General features: G+C 47.1%; 1 protein-coding gene across 6 annotated transcripts in view; it reads right to left on the bottom strand.

Annotated features, from left to right (window-relative positions):
* Window positions 1–6,038: 6,038 nt before the first annotated feature.
* The window catches only part of disp1 (dispatched homolog 1 (Drosophila)), a 63,077-nt gene continuing 43,922 nt past the window's right edge, over window positions 6,039–25,193 (bottom strand). For all 6 annotated transcript variants that reach the window (XM_012826660.3, XM_031582263.2, XM_031582261.2 and 3 more), the window contains 7 exons: window positions 23,897–24,576; window positions 12,754–12,783; window positions 11,950–12,073; window positions 11,707–11,834; window positions 10,570–10,667; window positions 10,115–10,212; window positions 6,039–9,845 (listed from right to left, as the gene is read on the bottom strand). In XM_012826660.3, coding sequence (XP_012682114.2) covers window positions 6,162–9,845; window positions 10,115–10,212; window positions 10,570–10,667; window positions 11,707–11,834; window positions 11,950–12,073; window positions 12,754–12,783; window positions 23,897–24,489 — 4,755 coding nt within the window. In that variant the 5' untranslated portion in view covers window positions 24,490–24,576 and the 3' untranslated portion in view covers window positions 6,039–6,161. The remainder of the gene's footprint in view (window positions 9,846–10,114; window positions 10,213–10,569; window positions 10,668–11,706; window positions 11,835–11,949; window positions 12,074–12,753; window positions 12,784–23,896; window positions 24,577–25,193) is intronic.

Below are 25,193 nucleotides of genomic sequence, written 5' to 3'. Positions count from 1 at the left end.
CATATAGAACACATGTTAGAAAACAGGATGTCATAACGGGTGGGTGAACTTCCTCAGAGGCTCAGGGTTTGGGAAATACACCAGTTTGTTTCCGTGGTGATTTCAGAGAACACAGAACATCTGTAGAGCAATCAAGGTTCCATTCAAATGGGTAGTATTGTCACGGACATGATACAGAGGTTTTTGTGAAAGCTTTGTATCCTTTGTACAGATTGTGTCACAAATACAGAAGTGAATTGGTATAACTGGAACAATAAATGTTGCTAAATGTAATAGCCTGTGCGTCCTGTAGTGGGACTGGAAACGTAAGCAGAATCTTGGTCAGAGGATGACGGAGAAATATATATATTGTGGGTCTCCTGCCAGATTAATGTTAACAGTCAAACAAACATTGGACAGCAATCAAATCTTTGGTCTTCATTACAGTTATTTACAGATACATGATAAAAGACACTGATGACACTGATTGTCTTTCCATAGCCCTACCTGAAACATGTGGGAAAACACAAGCATGATCAATATTGAATGAAGGATAATGAAATAGCACAAAGGTCAATAGACGGTAAAGGCCTGGTCACAAAACAAAGATAAAGCAGTTTTGACAGAAACTGGTTAGTAATATTCTAGTGTGGCTAGAACATTCTCTGCATGAATAGATGACCCCTTGGAGCTTTCTTTGCTAATTTCCTGTCGGGATCTCTTCATTTCAAAGAGGCCCTTTCTATGGTACGAATACATGTATTCCAAGCTGAGTCACACCATGTGCTCTATTTACCATGCAGTCCTTTTCTGAGGGGCTTATTCTCCTAAAAAAAAAAGCACCTGCACGAATGTACACGCTCTATCACTTACTTAGGGCTGACCTCCGTGTGACATCTCTGCTCATTTCCTGTCCGCATCCTGTTAGTTAGTGTGTCAATACAGCCCCCCCCCCCCCCCCAATATATATATAAACCGACAACTCCTCCCTCTAACAAATTCAGCAACAAGAAAAGAAACCCACCTGAGGATTCAGAGATGTTTTCTAAACAAACTGGCTAGGGCTCTGACTGGAGACCACTCGTTAAGACTGGGAAGGACATTTGACGGGGCTAGATGGAGCTGTTTTTACCCTCAGCCACAAGGGGCAAAAAGAGAGAAAGAGGTATTCAATGTAGGGAATCTGTCTGATGTTCAGCAGAGAGGAATGGATGGATCATGGATCCGAGAGCAGTTCAAACACTCTGTCTGCACTTAATGTGTCCCCCACCACCACCCAATTTGTTTTATTTGTCTTGTCTTGGTGGAAGGGGTCCACGGTGTGTGGTGGAAGTTCTCAGATAGTTAATGGAATGGTTAATGTTTGATATAAAGTGACGCTAAATGCTATCAACTTTAAGCCAAGTAGGTTCACTTAAAGCAGTGTTTTTTTAAAGTGTGGGGCGCAGAGACGTGACAGGTGGGGCGCGATGAACGGGAGATTTATATTTTTTCTATGGCAATGCTTTCCTTTATAGACAATAGCTTTTGTTTTACGTCGGCGTATTAATTGCAGCGGGACAATTTAAAAGAAAACTTTAGTTTAGTTTAGTTTAGTTAGGGCTGTGTACTGTTCTCGCTACGTGTTTTACACGTCCAGTGTGTTGAGTCAGTTCAACAGTCAGCCAAACTTGATTTCACGAGCCAGGTAGCGAGCGCCTTGCTCCTTTATTGATGTCAGGTGAAAACTTCTGAGTGAAACGATAATACACAAGAAACGTAAAATACTTAGAAGGTATCTTAACTACACACAGTAAGTTACTATTACACTGTTACTATTACTGTTACACCAAGAATCAGAGCAACAACAGATTACAGCACAGCTGGCTAATAAGTGCCAACGTTAGCCACCAACGGAGTTATGAATGAATGGTGTGCTAACGGTCACATATTAGAATCTAAATGAATAATAATTACATTTTACGTTTCAACGAACTAACACAGTTCATAGAATTTAAACATAGGTCACTTAAACATATTTATCACAGTGTGAGAGAGCGAAAAAACGTAGTCATTGTTTTCCAGGGTACGAGGAAAAGCATAATTTAATAGAGGCTTACTAGATATGTGCGTTGCTAACTGTCACAGTTGTTCCCTATCCCACGAGACGAGTGTCAAAGTAAAAGTCCGTCAACAGAAAGAAATACAATACTATGTGCGTGCAGGGATGGATTACCGAACGGGCCTACCGGGCCCAGGCCCAAGGGCCCATGAGCTCAGGGGGGCCCTAAACCAGAGCCTCTGCGTGAAGTCGCTGTTATTAACTTTGCTTGCTGTCAATTGTTTTTAGACTTTGTATTTGTTAATATCAGAGGTGGCTTAAATGTATCTCTTATTTGTGGTTGGAAGCGGTGTATTTTGTTACACGTCCTGACCCATGGTTTCATAATCCGTCCATGTGTGCATGTCCATAACAACAATACACTACAACATGAAATCACTCCAAGCAATATGCATTTGCTGACCTAAATAAGATACTATTTGTTATTACTTGAGGTTATTTCAATAATTGACAATGTTAAGCTTGGCCTACCATTTTATGGTTGCGATGAGGGACAGGTGGGGCTTGAAAAGGCCCCCTTGTTCAAAGTGGGGAATGACATAAAAAGTTTGAGAACCACTGACTTAAAGGGAACCTCAACGCCATGTTTTACATATGTTAACGAAATTGGTCCAGTATTGAGCTATAACCAGCAACCCCAGAACGGCTACACAATTTAATCCCACGGGGCAAGCATCTGTGCCAAAGTAAACCGCTTGTTTTCGCCACTGACTCAGGCTCGTAATGTTGTTATAAGTGTCAGAGTACATGGAAAGGATCCCTACATACATAGACCTGTGTCTGTTTACCTCAGTATCTGTAGAGAAAATTGCTGTTGGTAGTTTCTGTAGTTTAAGTTTCAGTAGAAAATGACTGCTGAAACAGGTAATTTTCTAGTTTCTTTACAGTTATTGAGTTAAACATACAAAGATCCATCTCAGTAGGGATCCTCTCGGTGTTGTCAGACACTTACAATAATATTATGAGCCAATCAGTGGCGGGAAAAAAAACGATTTTATTTCACGTGGATGGATGCTTCATGCTATGCTACATTGCATAGCTGTTCTGAATATCAATACAAGACTGATTTCGATCGTTTTTGTCCCTTGTAAGCATTTGCACCCAAAAAGATGGGGGAAAGCCCAGGTTAAAATCATTTAGTTTCCCTTTAACTGGAACCAAACCATGTTTTTCTTTTGTTGGATTAATCTTGTCTCGTAGTGCCATTGCTAATCTTGTTTAATAGGCTATAACCTGCAGCATAGGTTATGAAAGAAATGCAAGACATTTTAAAGCGACCTAGCCAGCTACAGCATTTTCACAAGTTTTTGCATTTCTGTGTGGACGCGGATGAACTCCCCAAGCATTGTCATGTGGATGCGAACCATTGCTCGAAACACTCCTTAGTCGCGTGGACATCTAAGGTATGATTTGACTTGAGGTCAGTTACATAATTAACATTAGGAGTAGCTCACTAGCAACCATTATCCAAAGCCTCCATCTAGTAATTATGGAAGTGTTTCCAATGCGGTCTTTCCGGAGCAGGTGTTACTGGTGTAGTGATGGCGCAGAGATGAGGATGATCAATGATGATGTTCTTTAGTGCCTTCGTTTATACAAAAATTATAGCCCATTTTTATGCATTTTAGATACCTCGTTTTTCATGTCTTGGCCTAAAGGCAAAATGCTAAAAGTTGCCAAGTTTCCAGATGAAATGGCAGGATTCTAAATCTACACTGATTTATCTTACATTGCATATCCACTTTACTTAGAAAAAGTCAAAAAGTTGCTTTACGCTGACTCAAGGTCGCACTAAATCTGAAGATTTCAAGACCTTCAAATGGCTACACAATAAGGCAATGATATGAAAGTGAATTGCATCTCAACTATGGCACATTTCACTACATACTTGGTGAGTGATCAAGCTGCCTCATTATGTATAATTATGTGTATTACTGAAACATATTATATTTTAATATGTAAATGATTGACCTGCATGATAAACATACCCAGGTCCAGGCCTTGGGGTGCGCCCACAGTACCAAGGTGGGCATATTCCTTCTGGCATTTAAAATGGCGCTGGCAGTTCTCTTGGCAGCTTTAACAGAGATGCCACACACACACACACCCTCGTCATTGTCAGCTGACGCTTCAGGTAGAGACGCTGCGGTCGGCCCCTCGGAGTCAGTCAGAATGCTCATAGTGTTCTACCACTCCCCCATCGCCCTGCCTACCCTACCCCCAAACATTCTTCAGCACATGGCTGTGGAGGTGTATGTGGGGTTGGGGGTAGGTAAACAAGGGCAAGTTTACACAGGAGACACTGTCCTGGCGTCCCTCCAGCGAGGGCCGAGGTGAGAGGTTCCAAACAGTCGCCCTTTTGAATGACAGGAAAAAGAGCAGCTTACCTGAGACGTACCCCACCCCACCCCACGAGACGTACCCCAGGTGATCGGCAAGACTGGACGGAGGCGCTCAGGAGACAGACGCTCCAGACGTAAAGCCCGTTACACGTTGCCCCCCTCCACCCCCCACATACACACACACACACCACCAACCACATCCTCCTGCTCTGCGAGTACATCCCAGAGTCTATGGAGACAGCAAGGGGTGGAGAGGCAAGGGAAGGAGGAGAGGACCCAGTAAGGGGGAAACGAACTGTCCGTGCTTCCTCTGGTCTTAATGACCACTTCCTGTGGTCTTCATGATCACTGCCAGATTAAATCGAGTGTGGGCTGGCTGATGAGGCCAAGGGCGCAAAACACCAACCTGTCCTGACATGTCTGATCACATTCCTTTTTGGCTCCTATTGGGTCTGAGAAGCGCTACATGTGTTATGTGCCAATCACTGGAGGTGGGATTTTGTCAAGCGATCTCTAAGGGATGTTCTTATGTCAGTGAAGCATCTGTTCTGATTATATCTGTACCACACTGCAACCTTAAAAGGCACACAAGAAGGAATTACGGTGAAATATTGTACAATCTAGCTCCTTATGGTGACCTGACCCATTTCTAATGTAGTAATAGAGCAGTTTTTTTTTTTTGTAAACTGCTGATAGCTAGAAAAAGGTAACAACACTAGGAGTTTAAAGTTTAGGCATTCTCTTAGAGAAATATATAGACCATACACTGAAAACTGTTAGATTGACAGAAATTTGATACTGATCTGTGTGTCATCTGAAACAAGCGATCTCGGCAGCACACCTTTAAGGGTGATGGAGGTTAGAACAACACTAGAGTACTGAAGAGCATAACACCAATGATCAAACAAAATAAGTTTGATCTTAAGTCCTATGTTTATTTATAGAATGATCTTATGTGATAGAAAAAGCCCCCTCATCTGGTGTTAAAAGTGAGACGGTGAGCGCCTGAGAACCCAGCGAGATAAGGAGATAAGCAATATCTGTGGAAGCTTGTGTGTTCTATCACACCATGCATAAAACACAAGGTTTTCTGTGGGTGCGGATGGAAAACCAAACACATTAAATGTCCAACGTGTTACTAACCTGCCTGGAATGCGACGCTCTCAGATCCTTTGAGGTAAGCGTGGTGTTCAACATAAAACACCTTTTCACAGCACAGCCTTACATCCTGAATATGCAGGCACTGCCTGAGGCCAGAAGCAAACAGACAAACGTGGAAAAGCTTCGACAGTCCCACAGACAATGAAATGGCTGTTTTTAAACTGCACCCTTTTCAACAGAGGACTTAATGTGCACGGAAAGAGACAATTGGGAGTTCCTGACTAACAATCATTCATTCCCTCCCTCCTCTTGCTCAGAGAATGGCATGTGCAAGCATGACGGGTCTTTTTTTTGTGTGAGGGGAAAAAAAAATTGGATAATTTATTGAATAAATCTGTGCGGACACATGGCCAGAACAGAATGACAGAACATCACAGCAAACGCACAATGGAGGGATAACCCATAAATTACTGAAAAAGCAGCACACAGACAGATACAAAAACACAAGGCAGTAATTCTGAAGAACCCCAATCATTTAATAGTTGAGGGACACAGCTCATGGCCATTTCTCATGGCAGGATTTACTCGTTAGATAATTTAAGTATTAAGCATTTAGTTGTTGCTTTTCATTTTGATGATCAGCATACACTTTCTGCGGAGGGTTTTGAGTTTATGGCAATGACAGGCACATTGGCTTCTGGTTTTGGCTTATTAAACTCAATAGAATTGCACTTTCCTTTCAAAGTCCTGTTAAAACAGTTCAGTTTTTTCGGTGAGGCCAAAGTGGCCTCGTCTTTTTTGCCCCTGTGTTTCGGCCTGCGCTTTTTCACACCGGCCTCCTGCGTGACAACAGGAGCGTCAGGCTTTTCTGCGTCGCCTCGCGTCTTACGACAAGCGTCCGTCGGCGAGGCCTGTTTTGCTGCACTTGCAGCTATGTAAGCGCACGCTTCGTTTGGAGGGTTCAAGCCACTGTAGGCTTTCCCCCCGAACCGCTGCAGTTCGTGGCCGGCAGCGCAGGCCGTGTGTGTGTGAACGACCGGACTGCTCTGAGCCGATGCGGAGAGGGGGCAAGGCGTGTGCGGGGCGTGGTTCAGGCTCGGGCTGCACGTCCCCACCTGCGCCGGATCCTCCAGCGTCTCCGGCAGGCCCCGCGCCTGCTGCTGGAGGTGCACAGGGTGCATGCAGTAGCCCCGGAGGTGGCACCCATTAGGGCCTGGCCTGGGGACCCGCATCTGGGAGCAAGGGTGGAAGTGGGCGGCAGGAGGGCAGTGCATGTAGTGCATGCGGCATTCCATGGGCTGGTACATGGCCTCCAGTGTGGGGAGAAGGGTCTGTCCGCCTGGAGGGCCATGGGGGGATGCTAGGGTGTACTGCTGGACTGGGCAGGGGGCATCCCCTGACAGTGAGCAGTGGTGGGGGTGAGCGGTCCACTGAGCCCCCATGGACTGCTGGGGGTGAGGGTCTTCACAGGAGCAGCTGGTGCTATGTGGGTACTGGCTCCGGTGGGGCAGCTCCGTCCCCGGCAAGCCCAAGCCATTCTCGGGGCTGGGACACATGTTGGACGGCAGCGCCCCCCCCCTGCTGAGGTCGGGTATGGTCTTGAAGGGGATGTGAGGGGAGCAGGGGACGGGGTGATGCCGCGGGGTGATGCCGTTACACAGCTGAGTGCGAGGCTCGGGGACGTCGGCAGGGGTCTTCTCCGGGGGGTTCCTCCCGTTCGAGGCCAGAGGCTCCAGCTCGTAGTGCTCATGCTCCACCTCCCCGGCCCGGGAGTCCAGCTGATACTTCCCCGTGTGGCAATGCTTGCCCTGGGCACGGCCGGAGGGCCCGGAGGACAAGGGCTCGGCGTAGGCTTGGCACTGGAGTTTCTTGGGCAGGGGGATCTGCCCGCAGGTGCCTTGGGGGCCGAGGCAGCGACACATGCACTGGAAGAAAAAGGTGGCGAAGGTCCAACTGACGCACATGATCAGCATGAGGAAGGTGCCGAGCTGCGTGTAGGCCAGTACCGTGGAGGGCATCATCATCGCCCCTGCCACGAAGGTGGTGAGGGCAGCCATGAAAATGGCCGAGCCCATTCGACTCAGGGAGAACACGACTTTCCCCTCCCTGTCGGGTTCGGGGGCGAGGCGGTACGCAACGCCATAATGCACCGCAAAGTCGACAGAAAGCCCGACTGCCACGGAAATCGTGACCGACTCCAACACGTTCAGCTCCCATCCCAGCAGCACCAGCGAGCCCACTGTGACGAAGATGGTCCCGGCGATGGAGATAATAGCATAGAGGCTGATGATGATATTCCAGGTGGTCAGAAGCATCACACTGAATGCAACAACCACAGACAATGCCATAGCAATCAGAGTCCCATTGGAGAGGCTGTCCTGCAGGTCGTAGAACTCCAAGTTGCTGACCAACCAGCCGTAGTTTAGACCATCGGGGGCATTCTTTAGCTCTTCCTGGATCCAGGTGTCCACCTCAAGGTAGAACTGGTGCATCTTCTCATAGGCCAGAGTGAAGAGGTAGGTGCTCTGAAACTCCAACACGATGGCCCGGATGGTGTCGTTAATGTCAAACCTGGGCCCAGGAGTCTTGCTGTCCAGGTGGTATATGGTGCTGCGGTCCAGCTCCATAATGGCCCTTTTGATGCACAGCTCGAACACCTCCTGCTTGTAGGGGAAGGTGGACTGGCTGCAGCAAGGATAGACAGACGCCTCTTCGCAGTCCTGGTTGTCCATCCACTGTTTGAACGTCTCCATGAAACAGCTGGTAAAATCCTGCTCCTCGGACTGGAACACAAAGCTCTGGTTGCGCAGTTTTTGGCAGAAGTGAAGGATCCACTCTTGGCTGGCAGGGCTGGAGACGTTGAAGGTGGTGTCAAGGGTCAACTTGCCTTTGTTTTTGGGGTTCAGGGGGTCACCGTTGTCCACGGGCAACACTCCCCAGATGATGGTGATGGGCATGTGGAGGTCTTCGCCGTGATGTACACGCTCGAACATGAAGAGCTTTTTGTACTCAGAGTCGTAGCGCTCAAAAGGGTGTGAGGAGCGGAACACCTGAAACTCCGAGAGCTCCAGAGAGGGCAACTTCATCTTGGGGTTCACACACACCACATATGCGCCACCGATGGTAAAGGCCAGAAACCAGAAGAGCCAGAGGTAGCGGAGCTTGATCACGATGCACGGCAGGACCTTCTCGAAAAATATCCTTGACGCCTCTGACACAGTAAAGAGACACTTATTGGCTCGCTGGCACAGGCCTACCCAGAATGTTGTGGTGCTACAGACACGTTGGTGTGGAGACCTGTAGCACGGGAAGATGTTGAGCAAGTATCGTTCGTGAAGAACCACCACTGCCGGCAGCCACGTGACCATCAAAATGTAGTTGATCAGGATGGCTGTGCCCGCGTAGACCCCGAAGCAGCGTATGGCGGTGATGTTGCTCACGTAGTTAGCGTAAAAGGCAGCAGCTGTCGTGAAGCTGGTGACGAACATGGAGAGGGCAGCGTGCTGCAGCGTCACACTCACCGTCTCCGACAGCTCGGAGTTGGGCTTGTCAAACTTGGTGTAGTTCCACACGTCGCAAAGCACGAATGCATCGTCCGCCCCAATGCCCACGAGGATGATGAGTGCGGTGAGGTTCATGAAGGGGAAGAACTCGAAGTTGAACACCACCCGGTAAAGGAAGTAGGAGACTATGAGCGAGCTAATGATGGCAATCATAGTCATGAGTGTGATGAACACTGAGCGGGTGTACATGCACATGACGACCAGCACGATCGCGATTGCTATGGCTGGGTACACTGTGTCAGTCAGGAGGTAGTCCTGGAAAAGGCTGTGTTTGATTCCAAACTCGATACCCGTTATTGTTGTGACGCCGTCCGAAGCATTCCAGTTCTCAAAGTTGTCCAGGTAGATGTTCATCATGGTCTCGCCCTTTTCAGTGGGTGAGAACAGCATGCTGTACTTCAGTGCAGGTGGCTGGTAGTCGGTGCTCTTTGGGTTCAGGAAGTCCTTGTCTACTAGGAAGTGGAGGATCTGGTAGACTGCATTGTATTTGGTGCACTTGCGTGGCACATTGGCACACTTCAGCTGGTCTTTCCTACGAGTAGTCATGTCCCAGCATTCAGGGCCCAAGGTGCCGTTGTGGTAATACTTGGCACAGGAGCGCAGTATCTTCAGGGTGTGGGAGACGTCTCTATCTGTGATCTTCTGACAAGACGACTTGTTGGTCAGAACGGCGATGTAGTTTCCCAGGGTCCAGCTCGGGCAGCAGGAGGCTGCGTTGGTCCGCTGGCAGAGGCTCCAGTACTCGTGGTGGGATCGCACCTATGTGGGGATCAAAGAAATGCAGGTGTGAAAATCTAGAAAACTTTGAAGAATAAAGAAGTCCAGAATTTCCACTATCTATTAAAACAGCTTTACTGATTTTTGAATTAGTTCACCGAAACAATTAAACACAGTATTTAAGTTTATTATATATATTTTACAAGACTTGATGTGGGGTATTTAAGCATCAAAGTAAAAAAATAGGAAGAATTGGTTTTGTAAACTAATCAAAAGTATTATATCATTTTTTATTTCAACTCTTCACATACCTTTATATTGTCCAGATTGCACATAGATTTGATTGCTTGTGTGCTCCACAGATTCTGTCCTTCCGCAGAAGCAAACACCATTCTTGAATACCTGTCACCTGTTGAAACAGACATCAGCAATTCAACACAAGTTATATGTACCAGCAGCCAAGACACACCAAGCGTACCTGGCACATCTAAATATAATCTATACCCACACATGTATGCAAGCGTACCTGGCACACCTAAATATAATATATACCCACACATGTATGCAAGCGTACCTGGCACACCTAAATATAATCTATACCCACACATGTATGCAAGCGTACCTGGCACACCTAAATATAATCTATACCCACACATGTATGCAAGCGTACCTGGCACATCTAAATAGAATCTATACCCACACATGTATGCAAGCGTACCTGGTACATCTAAATAGAATCTATTCCCACACATGTATGCAAGCGTACCTGGCACATCGCAGAAAAAGTTGTCTTTGCTGAAGTCCCACTCCGCTTGCCTTTTGTCTCGCTCATACTGCTCCTCCGCCCACCTGTCCTCTTGGTGACTGCAAGAAAAAAAAAAAACATAAAACCCACATTTAACTACGAGAATGGACAACTGCATTTGCATGTATAATAACTTCTTTTAATAGCACTGACTGGCAACTGTGGTTATGATGCAAAGTTGGATATCCCCATAATTATCAAGCAAGTATGCATGAGAAGTCAAAGCTTGGGATATCATGCAGTAATCTACCATATTGTAGTGTAATTCAGTACCGATTAAGTATTTGTTTTTGACCGTTCTTTATAGCCGTTTTGTCGGTTTTGTTTCTTTCATAGGGCAACAATTTGCCACACTGAAATATAAACGAATTTATGATGAACCAGTAAAAAGCATTAAACTACATGGCAACAAGGCAGTTTAGAGGGAAACAAAAATTATATGGAACCGACTCTCTGTCTGTGACTGGCACACAACTATGACATCATGACACAATTACAGACATTCAGCATGCTGAAAAAAAAAAAAAAAAAAAAAGGTTTCAAACGGGAGGGCCTGCCAGGCAGCCCACGACAACAAGTTGATTCTAGGTTAGAGGTGGAGGAATCCTTGGTCATACTGTTATTATTAGTCATCTCAATTATTCTGACCACCGCCATTATCAGTGACGGGAGCCAGGAGTGGTGCCGACAGAGGTTCAGAGGCAGCCACATCCTGTCCTGGAGACAGGAAGTTCCTTTAATCAGTCCCTCCCTTCAGGGAAGATGGAGAGACTGAGCAAGGATATTCTGTGACCTGCTGACAACCTCCCCGCCCCCCCCGCCCCCCCGACTCAGATACACCCAGACAGGATTATTATTCAGCTGCCGGGAGAATGATCGAGATCAGAGTGGGAAGATGAGCCTCGGAGAAAGAGGACTTGTCATGAGAGCGCATTGGGCCGGTTCCGTCTCAAGTCTATCAACATCATCAATCAATTATTCCCCCCGTCCTGGCTTGAAGCCTAATCCTAATTTGCCTTCATCAGGGATTTACATGAATATGAGGTAGAGAGGTCTTTCAGATACAAAGAGTGGCCTTTGTGTGCGAGTTTCACTCACCTCTTAGCCTGCTCATCCGCATACTTGAAGGGGTAGTTTGCCAGCGTCGCTTTGTACCCCGTGTTCTTCACCATATTGTTCCACGTAACCAGGCGCTGGCCAATTGTGGTTCCCCTTGGCTCAAAGCCCTGCATGGCATTGTGCAATAATGCATTTACATTAGAGGAATTAAGGACATGACAAAAGGCTATTTCATTGAGGTGGAATCTAAACTGGCAGAGGACACAGGATTTTGGCACTTACGAGTAAAGGGTCGGAGAAGTCAGGCGGGTCTGGCACCATCATGCTGACGAGGGCACAGACCACTATGAGGACTGTGCACACACCCAGCACCACCACTGGCCAATCAGCAATGAGCTCCGCATAGCTGGAAAAAAAACCAAGAAGTACCATGGTTAAAAAATAAAAATAAACAGATGCTCTTGGTTCATACATTCACTAACAGTCCATGAGAGAGGATTATAAGAACAATTTGTATGGTTCTATAAGTTAGTATGCTTAATACAACTTTTACTGCTAACACTAAGGGGTAGGTAGGCACATTAGGCTAACACTAAGGGGTAGGAAGGCAAGTTAGGCCTGTCAGCACCAAAGGCTATTTTTATGGGGGGAAAAAAAGTGGACTATAAAAACTATGCTACACGGACGGGAAGAAAGATCATGTTCATTGTGTTTATGGTGGTCCTAGTTGCCTGGGTAACAATATTAACACACATGAAATACATGTTCTGAAGGTGCTGGGTTTGGGATGACAAAAGCAATGGAGAATCCTGTAGAGGGGGAACTAATAATAAGAGTAAGGCAGATTTATCATGGGGCTAACAGAGTCCAGGTACAGGCCGTTATTTCTCCCATCGATAATTCAGCTGACTCATGACAGAGGAATGATTACTTGGCCTGGACTGGCTTTGATGGGGCCAGACACAAGATTTTGTAACACAGAGAGAAGAAGAAAAAAAAAAAAAAAAAGAGTGCATGAGTGAGAAAGAGCAAGAATGAGAAAGATTGAGACCAAGCAGGAGAAGGCTAGAGTTTGGCACGTCTTACCTTTTTGGGAAGCGCAAAGGCCTGGAAGGGCTGAAAAGAAAAAAAAAGAAAACATCAATCAGGTTTACATTTAGGAGTCAAAGCAACAGCCAATCAAAACCAGATTCACTTTCAGGCTTTATGGAAGAAATATGTTTTTTTCCCCCCATGAAATGCGTTCAGTCAGTACAGCCCCCCCACCCCCACCCATTTTCCTTTCTGCACACCTTGTGTAGAACAACTCACTCTATTCAAACTGACTTACCCTAGGGGCATCATGATCTTCTCTCTCTCTCCTTCTGTCCCTCTCGCTCTCCCCCTCTCTCTCTTTTTTGTTTGGTTAACTCCCTCTCTTTTTTAAATCACTATCAGACCGTTTTCTTTTGCTTGACATTTGCCTGGAAAAAGTGTTAGTTCTGAAATAGTCTGGGAATAATTCAGGAAAGGTAGAAACACACACAAAACAGTGTGCATGTCCAAACCCTGGCTGGGCACAGGTGCAAGACAGAAATCCAACGAGCGCCAAAAAATAGAGATGTCCAGTCACAGCTTATGCATTATTAACCTATCCAGTCAGCCGGATGATGACCGGATAGGTCAAGACGTTGCAATAAATGGGAGCTTCGGCGTACGCTGCACAGACAATAACTCAAGAGAAGACTTGCAGGACTGTGAGAGCAGTCGTGTCGGGTCTTTTAAAAAAAAAAATGAGATGCAAGTTTGGCCGTAAACACGTAAAAGCGGCGAGCTTCCCCGATGCCATATGAAGCTTTCAGCGGCGGCGGATTGGTCTGGACTTCCCATCAGACGTGTCCCCGAGCGGCGGGAAGCGTCCGGGCCGGCACAAGAGAGGGAGTAGGAGTCGCCACGAATCACAAACGCCAACAGGACCTCAGGCAAACGGAGACTGCTACAGGGGAGGAAATGAATCTGCCATGTCCTACTAGAGCTTAGGCAGTCACAGAACCACATACGTGCACACACAGAACCACATAGACAAGACAAGGAGCAAAAACCTTTATGTTCACACACATCCATACACACAGACATACAAAACCTTTGTTCTTGCAGGCTTGAAAAAAATGCAATGCTATGCCTCTTTTTCCCAAAGACTTCACCACAATGTTGTTCTTTTCTATAAAAATAGATTCTAGACTGCAAGGATATAATGACAAAGCAAAATTAGGTAAAACAATTCAATTGTACTGCGCTCAACTACCCAGCTCAACTACCCATATGTTTTCCTACTTATATCATCCATATCTACTCCACTATCCTTCACTAGTCCATTTACATTGTAATAGAAGTCAACATACCAAAAAGCTTAGGAGTTTATAAACACATAATGCACACTGACCGGAAATTAGTCTACCAAACAGGAAGTGAGCCACAAGGATTCCTGGAGGGAGCCAATCAAATGAAGGCTACTATGTCACAAATGGATAGCAATATGCCTATAGGGCCAAAAGGTGGCTACAGTTCTCCTCCTTCCCATCTTTAAAGAGCATCCACGGAATGCTATAATTAGTGGTTGCCATAGCACCGACAGCACAGATGAACAAAAGCTATTGGCAGGTATTTTCACCACAGGGTAACTTCTGGGGAGGCAATAAATCCCTTTTAAAATTCGCTAGACATGTTAATACACCGACCAGATGTTGTGACTGCATGGTCTTTGAAGAATCTGCATATTCTCTCTCTACAAGGTGAATCCCATTAAGTCTTGCTAATAAGAGGCAAAGAACGCCCTCTCTTTTTCGTGCAATCAGGAGAAAAGTACACACAGCCAGAGACTGACCTTTTTAAAAGAAATCTCGTGGCGAGATAGGAACCAATGACAGCTAATGAAGACCACATTTTCCTCCCTCGAAGCTAAAGCCGGCACGGCTCGCCAAAAGAAAATCGGTCAGTTAATTTATAACCGTTTCGCCGTTGTCAGTTACTTTTCCATGTATGGGTCTTGAGCAGTGGCATCTGAGGCCATGACAGTGTGTGATGGTCCAAACCCAGAGAGGAGTTAATGGAAAAATAGTTGGACCAAAAATCACGCAAATAAAACACATCTTCACTCCAAGAACCATCAAAGGGAGCCTCGGAGACTGAGTCGGAGACTAACTGCATCCCCTAGAGATCTGCTTTGCATTTGGTTGCCTTCTCCTCGATGACAATGTGTTCTGTTTGAGCACATCAGGATTTATGACAAATATCAAACAGGCACACAATGCAGCTACTTCACACGCTGGTACTTGTTTTTCCTGTGATAATGAATGTTTTTTGTTTGTTTGTTTGTCTTGCAAGCAAATGGATGCAAGGGTTCAACTGAACAGCAATCAAAAAAACGTCAAGATGGCAAACCAATTTTCACTCTGCTCTAACACACCATGTGGGGAACGGGACCTGCAATGCAAGGAGACAGAGTTATGTCCCTGAATTCCCTGTGAAAGGTTGAAAAGTGTGTGTAGGAAGGAGGTGGGAGTGGGGGTAGGGGGTGAGGAAAGTGGTTCAGTGAGTTTTTTCAGTAAGGATGGTCTCTGGTGAATGAATGATCACACGGCCTCTAAATCCGTCGTGACACTGCACATCACTGTCATATCCCTTCCCGCCACCTCCCCCCTCCTTGATCCGCCTCGGAAGCTGGTTTTCCAGTTATTCCGACCTGAAGGGGAACTTTTTCCCCTTTTCCTCAAATCCATCTGTTGCCTTTTTTGTGTCAAGTAGTGGGAGAAAATGTTATTCTACGTTCTGTTTGTGGATCAGTGGGGTTAATTAATAAAGCAAATACGAAGCTGGCAGGTCAGGCGTGTGGGTGACGATGTGCGTTGAAACACGAGGAGAGAAGCTCAGGTCAAAGGTCAAAACTGGGCCACAAGGGAGTCGGAGGAGGGGAGGGCGAGTGCTAACAGACGGGGGGGGAGGGGCGGTGTTCAAGTCGGGACAAGACCAATTACTGTCAACTGTGTCAATTATTTGCCTGCCTGATCAAAACACGTCAGGGCCAACTACTTACAATTACCGATGTTTTGAGGCAATTACAGAGCAAATGGAGGGAGAGGATGACAGAAACGGAAAAGTAAACTGTGGACGGGGGAACGCTCCGAGATGTCCAAAAATAGTCAAATAGTAGTCCTAACTGTTTCTTTTCGAACACCATGAAAATATGCAAGGCAGTTTTAAAGAAAAGAAAGAAAAAAAACATTTCAACACTTTAACAAAGTCTAAATACATTTCCTAAGCTCTTGCAAAAAAGGTCACTTCAATTTCCACATGTGGTCTGGCACAGGAAAGCAATTAGAGTCCAGCTTGTTTGGGATGCTTTTGTTCCTGCTGAAATGAAAACAGAAGAGCTGTTTTGCAGGTGTGTGGTGGATACACAGCATATGGGGCCAGCTCAGCTCAAGGCATTGAACAGGTGAACCAATGGGAGCCTACACACATGCAGCCTCTGAATGGCATATGCAACATGCAGGCATGGCTGCTTACTGTGGCCAACACAAGCAGGCCCTTCACGTAGATAGTACCTGTGAAGAACCATCAACCTAGGCCTACTTTAGAAGGATTCAGATGACATTAAAGCTAAGGGATACCATTTTGAAATACTTCAGCTAGATTATGATAACTACAATCAAAGCTACATTCAACTGCACACAACTGTCAAAATAACAGATAATACAAAAGTGTCTATGGAACTCTCCTGGGTTCCGTTTCCTCGCTGTATTAGCCAATCAGGAAGCCTCTGGGAAGATGGGCGTCCAGGTCGGCCTATTATTTAGCCTATTCACTGCACAGTCACCTTTTTTCTCATTCAGAAATGTGAGTTAAAAAGTGATTTAGCGATTTTTTTTACGAAGTTTGAGAGGACTGTTTCCAATTAAAGACCATTTATCTTCCTGTTCTTCCTCACCCTTTCTCCCCAATTTAACAGTTATGGAACTTGACCCTTTCCCCGCCATGGCATGAACCTCGAGGTGTCATTGGTGTCGCAGTCCTTGCAGGGGGAATAAAGCCTCTCCTCCTTTTGATTGTTTTCTTTTTTCTATTTTATATATAAAACATACACTAGTACTTACACATATTATTTGCCGTTTTTAAAACTTAGTTTTTGAAAATTCCTGTTCTACTAGATGTGTATGTGCTCACGCATATGCCATGCTTGTGTGAATGTGTGTGTGCGTGAGTGAGAGAGAGACACAGAGAGAGAGAGAGAGAGAGAGAGAGAGAGAGAGAGAGAGAGAGAGAGAGAGAGACACACACACACAGAGGGCAACGTCCATCAGGGTTCGGGGTCTGGAGGCCACACCTGCCATCTCCACATTCCTGTGCTTGAAATATGGGTGTGTGCGGATTCCAGGCATACAGGCAGGATTTCAACACTGTAGCCAATAGTTATAAGCTGTCCATGAGATGTCTTCATTACACCCCTGCCTCCTGCCCCCTGCCTCATGCTCAGGCCCAGCAGAAGCTCCCCCTCAACCTTACAACTGGGGTGGGGGTTAAAGAAATGACAAAGTTGCATAATTCACCACCTGCCACAGACTGTCTGTTTGCAGGAAGTGAACAAGTGAGTTTTTACTATTATTATTATTATTACTTTTTTTAAAGTCAGCAGTGTCCTTCACTTAAGTATCCTGAAAGAACTTCTGGGGAACTACAACTTTACAGGGTGTGGTAAGAATCTGCTTGGAAGCAAAAAAATAAATAAAATAAATGAACTGGCCTAATAAGCTCAAATTTAAAGTCTACTGACAACTATCCACGCTCAGAGCCGGATACATGGTTTGGCACATGCAGAAGTCTCTGTCGCTATGAAAGGCAACAGCACTCCAAAGACGAGGCTTCCTGTGGCATTGGAACCCCGGTGTGTAGACCTGGTTTCCAAGCAGTGTGACACCATGGAAACTGGAAACAATCCATCATGGAGAGACTGATGCAAGGCAGGCCCACGACCTTCAGAGTCCCCAGCCCCTGTACCGGCGCGTCACCAGACAGTCGTGAGCCAAAACAGGACAGAGAGATGTGCTCCGTGCAGGCACACGTTTCTGCTACATACAGACAATAAAACAGACAGCAAAAACACACACACACACACACACACACACACCTGCTCATCCAATCAGCTGCATTCGCACAGGCTGATACCTGAAAGATCCCGCATTAACTAACCCCAAGAGAGAGAGAGCGATTGTCGCCAAATGTCACAGAAATGTGCTATTTCAAATGAAATATTTCCAACCCTAAATCTCGATCGGGTCCACGACTAGGTGTAATCCCTGTCTGGGAAACTAGCCCAGAATATTGCAGAGGAAAGCTAGACTTGGGAAATGTATGCATCCGGAGTGAGAAAGTTAGATTAGCATGCAGTGCATAAAAAAAAAGGCGTTTACGACAAGAACACATCCCGGAAGATGGAGGTGAACACGTCGTCCACTTGAGTCACGGTGATCAGGTGCATGTCTGGACAGACAGCAGAGTCCGTTAATAAGCCAGTTTAGGCAGGGGCAGCTTGCTTTGTTTACACACAATATCCAGTTGCAGTTCCTTCTGGCAATCTTGGAGGTGCAAAAGGGATTAGTGGGGCTGGAATGGTTTTTTTCCCCAGCTCTGCCCTGGTGTAGATGTTAAAACATGCCCCAGTGCCACTAGTGGGGTAGGGTTTTAATGTGAAGACTCTGCTGCAGAAAGTCAGGTTTTGCCCACGGTGTTAGGTTAACTGTACCAGTGCGTTTGTGTGTGTGTGTGTGTGAGATGTTAGGTGTTAGGTTGACTGTACCACTGCGTTTGTGTGTGTGTGTGTGTGTGTGTGTGTGTGAGTGAGATGTTAGGTGTTAGGTTAACTGTACCACTGCATTTGTGTGTGTGTGTGTGTGTGTGTGTGTGAGATGTTAGGTTAATTGTACCAGTGTGTTTGTGTCCCGAGACGATGAGAGCATAACCTGGCAGCATTGTGACATCATCTTGGACGGATTGAATGGCCATTGGTCTTCGTCATACGATTGGTTTCTATTTTTCCCAAAGACAAGGGAGGAGGTGTTCTATTTATTCTGGAAGACAACCGCTGAACAAATGAACAGATTTCCACTGAAGTCGAGAGGTCCGAAGAGGAGAAACAGGGCAAATATGTCTGAGTGTGTGTGTGTGTGCGTGTGTGAAACAGAGTCAGAGAGGTGGGAGGGAGGGAGGGAGGGAAAGAGAGAGTGAGTGAGTGGGTGAGTGAGTGAGTGTGTGAGTTTGTGTGTGACAGAGAGGTGGGAGGGAGGAAGAGGGAGAGAGAGAGAGAGAGAAAAAGAGAGAGTGAGTGAGTAAGTGAATAAGTGAGTGGAAAATTTCTACCTGAAGTTCATGAAGTAAAAGGGGAAAAATATAAAAAATAACATTTACCTCAAACTTGTCTGACTGGGATTTATCAAGTGAAACCTACAAATTATGAAGAACACATGAAAAGTAACAGACACCTACAGTCTGGTCTCTCTCAGTGATCCGTTGCTAAGCTACTCTACCCTCCACACCACACTACACTACACATACAGCTCCAGCTTCTATCAAAACCTGCATGCTTAATCGTCCCGTAGGGTGAAATGACCATATTTTTCAAAGCAAAACTTTTTGTCTGTGAGTGCTGAGCTGCGGATTCTTCAGCTCCCTCTAAGAGATGAATGCTCCTCCTGAGGGGCTGGAGTCTCCCCCAGTGTCTGCAGGTAACTCCACTCCTCCGTGGGACAGACAGGGGGTGAAGGTGAGGGGGGTGGCGGGGAGACGAAAACACAAAACAGAGACTCCCCTACCTCGCACTGAAGCCGTACTAAAGCATGCACAAGTAGAGAGCAACTGAGAGTGAGAGAGAGAAGGGATGAGAGAGAGAGAGAGAAGGGATGAGAGAGAGAGAGAGAGAGAGAGAGTGAAGGGATGAGAGAGAGAGAGAAGGGATGAGAGAGAGAGATCGACTGAGTATGAGTCGTGAGTGTGGGAGTGAGTAAGAGAGAAAGAAAGTGAGCGAGAGAAAAAGTCAGAGACAGAGTTAGAGCGAGAGAGTGAGCAGGCGAGAGATCTCAAATCGGACAAAAAAAAAAAAACCTCAAAGCTAATTTGAGAGTTATGACAGTATCTCGGGCAGACGGACGCTTTGATCCCGGTTTACGGGGAATTGCGTGGGCTTTGATCTCCAGTGGGCACCTTTATGAGCTTTACCGTCTGCTCGGGGGCCACACTGTACAGAAGCAGGGAGCTGTGCTGCTGGGGCCGGGGCCCTGTGATCACCCCTGCCAGGGCAGCACGCCCTGGGCATCCCCCTGGCCCCATGCAAAGATCAATCCACTGCACCGTGTGTGTAAGAAACGTTACACAGGACACACATGTTTGTCTTCACTAACCTTGATCTTATGGTCGCACCAAGACAGGAAACCAGGAGGTGATTGGAACTGTGTGGATGCGGACAGGGGTGGGATGATGCTGACCTACCAGAGAGCTCATCATCGGGGACGTGGGGGGGTGGAAAGCTGCGGTATAATCACGGCTCCCACTTTCTAGTTGCGCACAGTGGCAAGAGTAGTGGCTTCATCGGTCCTGCTCCCTAGTTGAAATCATTAATTGAGTCCTAATCTTAATTTCCTGACACTGACAAAAAAAACAAAAAATGAGGAAAATCGCCTCAACCTCCGAGAAAACAAACTGCACAGAGTGAATATGACCTTCGGCGTACAGTGGTACGTTTCTGTGCGTGTCCCTTACAGACAACTTTCAGAGATGACTGAGTAGAGCTGCAGTGATTTATTAGTTGGGTCACGCTCGGCCACTGCGTTTCTGATGTATGTGCTTAAAAGGACCTACAAATCATTAAACAGGAGATTCGACAGCAGTTTCATCTCTACATGTCACAGCAGACACAGACAACCAGTTGTTATTGGAGATAATGCGCAAAGCCTTCTCAAACTGACACCCTGAAATCGATATCGCCTAGATCATTTTCAGACAGCGTGGCTGGTTGGGGCATGCAGCTGTCAAGACACACAGTACTTTTATATTTATTTAATATTTGCAAAGAAGGCTTCCGCGGTGAAGCCAGAAATACGTGGCTTGCTTTTACAAAAAAAAAAAAAACAGAATTAGCTAGCTAGTAATTCTCATTAGAGAGACTATTCGATGTCCATGAGCTCCGCTGATCAAATGTACAAGTTCTCGACAAAGCTCAGGTCTAACGCTCACGGAGAGAGAGAGGGTCTAACGCTCACGGAGAGAGAGAGGGTCCAAGATGCTTGTCTCACTTGGCTCCATGGAAACAAGACAGTACTTGCGTTAGGTTTCGGATGATTGCATTATGCAACAAATCAGAATCAACAGCACTCTTCAACACTGGCTATTCTAGACACGGGACAACAATTCCCAACGTGTTAGTTCAGACCCAACTATAAGCTAGGCATATTTGTGTGTGTATGTGTGTATGTGTATGTGTGTGTGTATGTGTGTGTGTGTGTGTGTGTGTGTGTGTGTGTGTGTGTGTGTATGTGAGAGAGGAAAAAAACAGGAATGTGGCATGAAGTAAAAGAGGAGACGGGTGAATGGAATGTGAGGACAGAGGTCAAGAAAGCCTCATGACCTGAGCAGGCCTGAGATCAGCCCCCTCTGTCAGTACGGCTCAAACGTGGCCTTTCAGCAGGCAGGTAGGTACGGCTCAAACGTGGCCTTTCAGCAGGCAGGTAGGTACGGCTCAAACGTGGCCTTTCAGCAGGCAGGTAGGCTGGAGGCCATGCAGCCGGGATATAAAATGACTGTGTGTCCGCTACTGCTCGTGTCAATGGAGAGAGAAGCTCTTCTCAACAAAGCACTTAAGGTGATGAATTTCCGGAACAAGAACCCGCGATTACGGTGATTAGACCTTGTCCGGTGCGGATTTGAGGTAGACGTTTGCTTCTAGAACATTCTTTGTGCAAGCAGGGTTCCGTTTCGTCAGCCGCAGGAGCTTGAAAAGCCATTTGAACCCCCCCTGCCAAACAGCTGACTGCTCAAGGACACTGACTCAAACCTCCGACTGTTCCTTCACTCCAACTATTTATGCGTATACATATAAAAGAAACATAAAAATCACGGTGATGGATAATCTTACCAGTCAGACACTGACTACTTCTAATGCATTTCCCAGGCCCAAAAGGAAAGTCCTTCAGACTAAACTGTCAGACCAGTTTGCTTTTCGGCTCATGCAAGGCCACGGTCTATTCTTCATTTAAAGAAGTGAACACATATACCACAAATACAAAGTCTTCGTACTTGTCTTGATTGTTTTAAGTGTCTCGGTTGCAGGGAAACTCCACTGACAAGAGACACAGAACAACTCAAAGTTTGCTAAAGTTTGCTATGAATGCACTCTATTTGAGTCACCTTTGGCCCTTCACAAAGCAGCACAGTGCACACAGATGAGGCCCTCTGTGGTCTAAACTGCCTCTCCATCCGAGGGCAACACATAGTTAAGAAGTCTAGGGGCCTCCCGCCCCGGACATCAGAAAAGGTCCACCCCCCCACCCCCCATCCCCTTATCTCTCCGTCTCCAGCCGCTGTGGCTTTCCTGCCACCTCAGGGCCGCATGGCACTGATGCGCCGAGTCAATGAGAGTAACCGAAACGCAAGCGGTAATTCAAACCTGTCATCGCTGCACAAGAGCGACCTGTTTGGTAAACAGAGACCGTTCAACACAGGAGGCACACATCGTAGCCACATCTGTACTTCATTGCCGAGAAGAAGGGGGGGGGTTACCAAAAGCGGTGGGGATGGGGGGGGGATGGCGAGACACGGATGGCAGCAAATGCACCCAAATGGTTGCAATGTTATCCTCATCACACATGACCACCCATTGGGAAAATGCAACTTGATGGGGTCCTCTGTACACACTCGATGCAGAGGCATAAATCTAATCTCCGTAAGCCACCCACAAAGATAGAGAACATCACTGTAATGGGGGAAAGGGGGGAAAGGGGGGGCGCTCTAATTCGATTGGGGAGGAAAATTTCCGTGCATTTGGCGGAGCTAAAATATAGTCTTACATGAGAATAAAACCTCCAACTACTGGCTACCACCAACAGGCAACTGACCTAAGTAAATAATTACACCCTGGCCTCTTTTTCGTTGACAAATATAGGACTGCTCAACTAGAAAAAAAAGAAGGTATTTAAGTTTCCCTGCCTTTTAAAACTGAATGAGGGGTTGAGAAAAATGGAGGGGAGGGCTGCTGCTAAAATTGGCAACTGTTACTCCAGAAAAAGAAAATCCAAAAATTGTTTGCTGACTAATGAGTTCAATACTCTGGCACCACAGGCTGAGAGGCAGCCATATGTGCCGGTGTCTGTGGACCAGATCAAGGCCAGATCGGTTCCCGTCACCCACTACTTGTGCCTCAACGACACAGCTGGGAGGACTGAAAAGAAATCTCATCCCGAACTATTCTGAAGGTTTGCAGCACGAGTTTAAGGTTTACGCAACAGGCCTTCACGTGCATCTGCCTACCTCACACATGGATCAGTACAACCCCACGTGCTGAACAACAAACACTAACCACTAACAGAGAAAAGCTGAAAAGAAACAAACAAACAATATAACAACCAACCACAAACACTGAAAGCGCTCCCTTCAATCTCAACCTGTATGTGGCTAACCAGCCTGTATGTGGCTAACCAGCCTGTATGTGGCTAAACAGCTTGATCTCAATCTCACCTTCAGAGGTCACCTGGCTAGCGTGACCTCTGTGGTGGTACTGTGTGGCTACAGGTCTAGTCGGGCAACTGAGGAGCGGCGTCGGTGGCAGCTGTGTTTGAAGCACTTCTCAGCAGAGGAGGTCTGGAAGGGGGGATAGGATGCTCGGCACAATACACTCTCACTGCACTCAACCGGGCCTGGAGGCCCTCGGATCTGCGGTCTTGTGATCTTTCTGCTTGCCAGGTCATGGCCAACCGAGCATGTTACTTTCAGGACACTTGTGTCTTGGTAGGCATTACCTCATGGTGAGCAATACGCCCAGAGGCATGTAAACAAACAAATAAAATACAATAACAAAGTACTGCACTACCGCTTTGGTAGTCTGGACAACACAAAGGGTGTGGGTGTGTGTGTGTGGGTGTGTGTGTGTGTGTGTGTGTGTGTGTGTGTGTGTGTGTGTGTGTGTGTGTGTGTGTGTGTGTGTGCCTACCTGAGGGCGGCCATGTTGGGCTGGTTCTGGTAGTGTTCCTGCCAGCGCTGCTGCATGCAGAACGCTGGTGATCCCTGGATACAGCAGGGACCCGCATGGAGCCCTGCCGCCGCCGCCGGATGGTTCTGGAAGAGATGGCACTCCTGCTGGCTCCCATGGCAACAGAGCGCCGGTGGGTGGAAGGGGCAGCGAAGGCAGCATGGAGGTGGCGGAGGAGGCGGGGTCAACGTCGGGGAGAGAAGCCTCTGCACGGGAGAGGAGGCCGAGGGAGAAGAGGAGGATGAGGTGGAGGACGAAGGTGGCCTGAGGGTGCCGTTGGGCTTGACGCTGCCGTTCTGGCTCACACTTGCCGGCTGCGGGGCATCTTTGGGCAGTGTGGGGCACGCTGGTGACGCAGGGATGTCCCGCTCCTCTTTACCGTCTGTCCCCAAGGCCGGGAGGATGGCATCAGAGCTGGCAGAGACGCCGTTGGAGGCTGGCCTGGTGGTGGAGGAGGAGGAGGAGGAGGAGGAGGAGATGGTGGCGGTGGTGGTAGATGGGGGGCTGCTGCTGCTGAGGGGCTGGAGGTCGCTGGTCCCTTCACTCAGGGCCATGGTCCCCTCCCCGAAGGCCTGCTGCTGGTCTCACCACTCTTCTGTGGGTCAGAGAGAGAGAGAGCTGCTGCTGGTCTCACCACTTTTCTGTGGGTCAGAGAGAGAGAGAGACAAGAGGGGCTTACTCACCCATATAAGCATTGTCAACCTTCAAACCAGCGTCTGCTGTAGAGACTGTACCGAAGGGGTAGAGCAGTCACCCCACCCGGCCTCGACCGGGGACTATGGGGTAAGAAACTTGACCCAGGACCCAGCCAGGGCTGTGGGTATGGCCGTGAGGGCACATCCTCAACCGTAGTGACGGCACTCAGTCACAGAAACGGTCATGAATCAGTCCTCACCAACAAAACAGTTAACCATTTGGGAAGAGCATCAAGAAGCCCAGAATGGCCAAAGCAAGCGCTACAGCAAGTGGTAGTTATTTAAAAACAGACAGTCTAAGCATAATCAAAATGTAACTTCATACTGAGCGTTTGGCCAACTCAAACACACGACAAAGTCACAGATAAACTAAATATAAGCTCCATTGCACATGTGCACACTCTCCGAGATCTCCGCAAGCGGACAATAACCATACAGGCAGGTAAGTCACGGGGGCCAAACATCACAGTGCTCCATCAGCAGGCCGAGAGCAGGTCCTGTGGGTAAGGTGCGTGGGCGGTGGCTGCGCTATGACCCGGGGGCTGAGATTAAACAGAAGTCTA

Source organism: Clupea harengus, chromosome 15, assembly GCF_900700415.2.
Source record: "Clupea harengus chromosome 15, Ch_v2.0.2, whole genome shotgun sequence".
NCBI lineage: Eukaryota > Metazoa > Chordata > Actinopteri > Clupeiformes > Clupeidae > Clupea > Clupea harengus.
Note: the sequence above shows the minus strand (reverse complement) of the source record. Positions and strands in the feature narration are given on the sequence as shown.